General features: G+C 62.3%; 1 protein-coding gene across 4 annotated transcripts in view; it reads left to right on the forward strand.

Moving 5' to 3' along the window:
• Positions 1-685: 685 nt before the first annotated feature.
• The window catches only part of CPT1B (carnitine palmitoyltransferase 1B), a 7723-nt gene continuing 3346 nt past the window's right edge, over positions 686-5062 (forward strand). For 3 of the 4 annotated variants that reach the window (XR_003048146.1, XM_025051073.1, XM_025051074.1), the window contains exons 1-9: positions 686-906; positions 1279-1418; positions 1704-1881; positions 2091-2192; positions 2378-2515; positions 2619-2696; positions 3470-3577; positions 3649-3733; positions 4331-5051. Coding sequence is in view for 3 of the 4 variants with exons in the window: in XM_025051073.1 (XP_024906841.1) it covers positions 766-906; positions 1279-1418; positions 1704-1881; positions 2091-2192; positions 2378-2515; positions 2619-2696; positions 3470-3577; positions 3649-3733; positions 4331-5051 (1691 nt within the window). In the remaining variant the exon portion in view is untranslated. The remainder of the gene's footprint in view (positions 907-1278; positions 1419-1703; positions 1882-2090; positions 2193-2377; positions 2516-2618; positions 2697-3469; positions 3578-3648; positions 3734-4330; positions 5052-5062) is intronic. The other variant, XM_006917838.3, reaches the window with a different exon arrangement.

A 5062-nucleotide genomic window follows, 5' to 3' on the forward strand; every position in this document is an offset into this window, starting at 1 on the left:
TTTGGCTATTTTTAGCTCTAGTGCCACCAACCTCACGTGAAGTCTTTCCCACCCCCAGCCCCCAAGGGCCCAGGCCTTAGAGCAATCTTCAGCTTGCAGAAATCCAGCCCTCCCACCCCAGGAAGTCGACCCCTTGGAGGGGAGGGGATTCTAGTCGCCGCCCCGCATGTTTTGTCAACCCAAATTTGGGAGAGGGTGTCAAGTTCCCTGGGAGGGCGGGGCAGGGTGGCTGGTCTGAAGGACGTGGGGACACGGGCCAGACCGACTGTCCCCACACGCGGACAGGAGTGAACGTGAGCGGTGAGTGGAGTGGAGTGGGGGGCAACACAGGGCTACCTGCCCGGCCCGGAGTGCAGTGCGGGAGCGAGGACCGGGCCGGGGTCCCACGCGGTCGGGGCTGGGGGAACCCGGAGCCGGCCGTGCTCTAGAGGAAAACGCTCCCAGAGCACCTCTCAACCCCATCCCGAGGCCGCCCTTCGCTGCCCTCGGATATTCTGACGCTTACGAGGCCTTGACCCCTTCCCGACCCCTACACCATTTGTCGGGGAGCCAGCTCGGAACACCGGCGCGAGGGTTCTCGGGCCGTTAGCTGGGCTGGGTAGCCGGGCAGCGATGGCCAGGCCTGGGGCGCTGCGGGGGCCAGGAGGCCGCTAGCCGGGTGGGGGCAGCGGCAGGCCGGGGGCGGGCCCTCAGCAGGGGGCGGGGCCAGCCTGAGCGCATCCGGGTACCCTCCTGCCCCCTCCCAGGTGCGGGCCAACCTCCAGGATGGCGGAAGCGCACCAGGCCGTGGCCTTCCAGTTCACCGTGACCCCAGATGGGGTCGACTTCCGGCTCAGTCGGGAGGCCCTGAAACACATCTACCTGTCCGGGATCAACTCCTGGAAGAAACGCCTGATTCGCATCAAGGTGGGCGCAGGTGGTTCTCCTGGCCTCTTCCCTCCAAGCAGGTGCAGAATAGAGCCTTCCGGGGGTAGAGGCCAGGTGTCAGCTCCTGCCCCATTGTCAAGGCCCTCCGCCCCCACTTTGGCTGACAGTTCTGCTGGGGGACAGGGTCTAGCATGCAGAAACGAAGGTTGCTCAAGGTGTGGAGGGGAGATAGGTATCCAGGAAGTGGCAGTGGGACACTGAAGAACTGGGTGCCGCGGGTGGGGGCATGTGAAGGAGGGGTAGCAGAAAGGAGTAAGAGCACAGCAGGTGACCAAGGGAGACAGCCTCCCGCCAGAACCTCCAGGTGCTTGCTTGCCGCAGTCCTTCCTACTGCCTGTCTCTGCCCCACAGAACGGCATCCTTAGGGGTGTGTATCCCGGGAGCCCTACCAGCTGGCTGGTTGTCGTCATGGCGACAGTGGGTTCCTCCTACTGCAACGTGGACATCTCTATGGGGCTGGTCTGTTACATCCAGAGACGCCTCCCTGAGGGGTGAGAAGCGGGGCCACAAGAGGAGGCGGGGCAGACTCCAAGGCCAGGGTTCCCGAGCTGGGCAGACACAGGACAATAGCCACTGGAGGTCGTAGGGGCAGCCCTCCCCCCGCCACCAGCACCTCAGTCCGGTGTCCACATGTGCATATGCGTTGCACTCGTTGTGTGCCCGGGGAGGTGGCTCTTTGGTGCCTCCACCAAGATGGTTCACCGTCATCGAGACTGCAGTCAGAACTTCCGAGGCCGGCCTCAGTGGACCTTGCAGCCCTCTCCCTTCTCTGACAGATGTGGCCCCTACCAAACCCCGCAGACGCAGGCGCTCCTCAGCATGGCCATCTTCTCCACTGGGGTCTGGGCGCTGGGCATCTTCTTCTTCCGCCAAACCCTGAAACTGCTGCTTTCCTACCACGGTTGGATGTTTGAGATGCATGGCCAGACCAGCTACTTCACCAAAGTCTGGGCTGTGAGCAGAAGCTAGTGGAGGGCTTCGGGCATCTGATCTGAGACCCAGGGGCCTCATTTAGGGTTGTGAGCTGGAGGGGGGAGGTAGGCGGGCATGGGTGTCTGGCACAAGGGTGTGTCCTGGATCTGCGGTTTGGGGCCCAGCTCCTCAAGCATTTGTTCCCATTAATTTCCTTGGCTCCCAGCCCAACACTCTGCTCTGTACCCCAGATCTGTGTCCGCCTTCTGTCCAGCGGGCGGCCCATGCTCTACAGCTTCCAGACGTCTCTGCCCAAGCTTCCTGTGCCCAAAGTGTCGGACACAATTCAGCGGGTGAGGACCTGGGCCAGGCATCCCAGTGGGTGGGGTAGCTGGACTCAGAGGAATTGTCCAAACATAAGGGACTGTCCCCTTCACAGCGGGGCTTTGAGAGCAGTGGGGCTGGGGTCAGCAGAGGGTCAGGACATAGGCAGCCATTGCTGCCCAGCCCCCACGCTAATGGTACCCTGGCTGGACAGTACCTGGAGTCTGTGCGGCCCTTGTTGGATGACAAGGAGTACCACCACAAGGAGGCGCTGGCCAAGGACTTCCAGAACAAGTTGGCCCCCAGGCTGCAGAAGTACCTGATTCTCAAGTCCTGGTGGGCAACAAACTATGTGAGTCCTCCGTCCCCCAGGGCTTGCCCTCCCCTCTCCACCACTGCCCAGGCCCCGGTCTCCCCCCCGCCCCCACTCTAACACCCCACCCACTTACCCGAAGGTGAGCGACTGGTGGGAAGAGTACATCTACCTGCGAGGCAGGACCCCCATCATGGTGAACAGCAACTACTACGTCATGGTGAGATGTGCCCCTGTGTGCTCAGCTCTATCCAGAGCCCCGGAGGGGGTTTCCATGGGCAGGTGGGGATTCTGGGTGAGGCCTGAGGGAAAGGAAAGGTGGGCAAGATCCTGGAAGAGAAGTCAAGACGCATCTTCAAGGAGATGGGGACACTGAGGATCTGAACAATCCAGTAGTCCTACAGCCTGACTGTCAGTCACTCTAAGGGCCCTTAGGGCTCACTGCCCTGCCCAGCCCAGGCCCTGTCACTCCCTTGGCTCCCTCACTGGTCCCCAGCCATGGGTTCCCAGATGTACTGACACCATTTCCAGGGGGTTTCCTTAAACCTGCTTCCCTTTGTGTCACGACGGATCCGGGACTGCTGTTCCTAGCGCTCAGGAGGTCGCCGTTGCTCCTGTGCCATGTGACGGGCCCTCCTTGTGCCCCAGCACCCGCCTGCCCCCAGCCGTGGGTCTGTGCAGCACATCTCAGTCCTCTCCTGCAAACCAGAGCACATTCTGAGTGCGTGCCATGTCCCCTGCTCCACCAAGCTCTCCCAGAAGCTTGCATGTGGCATGTCCATGCCTGAGGTTTAGGCTGCTTTTGAGCAAAATAAAACGTGAACCAATAGGTATGGAAAAGCAGCTGGGTTGGAGCTAAGTTGAGCTGAGTGACACGGTCAGTTGTGCATTTCATCTTTGGCAGTTCTCCTGACCTATGAGACGGACTAGTTAAAAGGGACACCTCTTAACAGGGCCTGTCACAGCCCCTGCAGACCCCGCTCTCTCCTGTAGGACTTTGTGCTCATCAGGAACACAGAGGTGCAAGCAGCTCGTCTGGGGAACGTCGTTCACACCATGATCACATATCGCCGCAGGCTGGACCGCGAACAGATCAAGCCTGTGAGTTGTGTCGGGTTGTGGGCATGCAGGGAGACCACGTGCACGCTGAGCTGTGCGGGCCTTCTTCGCAGGTGATGGCACTGGGCATAGTGCCTATGTGCTCCTACCAGATGGAGAGGATGTTCAACACCACTCGGATTCCGGGCAAGGAGACAGGTACCCAGAACAGTCGCACCCGCGTGGGGTCGCCGGACCAGCCCCTCCTTCCCAGCTGTGGGCCCGCTGGGCTCTGTGGCCTACTGCCTGTGCGTCACGAAGTGTCCTCAGTGTCTCAGGGTTGTGTAACAGGCAAAAACAGCCGATGTTTGACCAATGTTAGACATCTCCTGTTCATAGGTGAAATGCCAGTGCTGGGGCCCGGGCCCTCCTCCCAGGCTCACAGGGGAACTGGCGTCCTGAGCACCGAGTGCCGGGGGAGGTGCTGCTGCCTCTGTCGAGGGCGACAGGCTTGTGGGAATCTGGCCAGGGCCACAGCCCGTGTTTCTGACACCGGGACAGTTTGTGTCATTTCCCAGAGCAGTGGTCCACTCCTGTGACATTCCTCTGGGGACTATTGTTGGCATTAAGCCAGAGGCATGGAAGCAGCAGCGCAGGCCCTAACTCAGTGCCAGCCAGTCCACCCCTGAGGCCCAGGCAGAGGCCTGGCAAGGCAGGGGCCTCCTGGCCACTGAGCTGGTTGGTGGGGGGCTGTGGTGGAGTCGGGAAGGAAGGGCCTGTCTGCCCAGCGCGGCCTCAGCCACTGGCCCCTCACAGATGTACTGCAGCACCTGGCGGAGAGCAGGCATGTGGCGGTGTACCACAAGGGCCGCTTCTTCAAGGTGTGGCTCTATGAAGGCTCCAGCCTGCTCAAGCCTAGGGACCTGGAGCTGCAATTCCAGAGGATCCTGGACGACCCCTCGCCGCCTCAGCCAGGGGAGGAGAAGCTGGCGGCCCTCACTGCCGGCGGAAGGTACCGCAGTCCGAGTCAGCAGACCCTGCTGGCTGGAGGTCAGGGCTCCGTGAGGAGAGGAGCTGGGCCCGGCACCCACCCGGGGACTCGGGGACTCACTCTGCCGAGGCACTGCCAAGGGAGGGGCGTGCGGGCCGCGCGCGGTGCCGAGAGGCATGGTGCAGCGCTGCAGCTGTGGTGTCTAGCGGGGTGGTGGCCAGGTTGCGGTGCACGGGGGCAGGGGCACCTTCTGGGACAGCCCTGCAGTCCCACCGCGGCCCAGCTCCGGGCTGGGTCCTGGGAGGTGTCCCCTCCGCGGCCCGCAGCCGCCCCACCGCTCACCCCACCCTCACGTCCCAGAGTGGAGTGGGCCCAGGCACGCCAGACCTTCTTCAGCTCCGGCAGGAACAAGGCCTCTCTGGATGCCATCGAGCGCGCGGCTTTCTTCGTGGCCCTGGATGAGGAGTGTCACTGCCATGACCTGAATGACGATGCCTGCCTCAGCCTGTACGGCAAGGCGCTGTTGCACGGCAACTGCTACAACAGGTGCGCACCGC

The sequence above is a fragment of the Pteropus alecto genome, unplaced genomic scaffold (genome assembly GCF_000325575.1).
Source record: "Pteropus alecto unplaced genomic scaffold, ASM32557v1 scaffold118, whole genome shotgun sequence".
In the NCBI taxonomy this organism is placed as follows: Eukaryota; Metazoa; Chordata; class Mammalia; order Chiroptera; family Pteropodidae; genus Pteropus; species Pteropus alecto.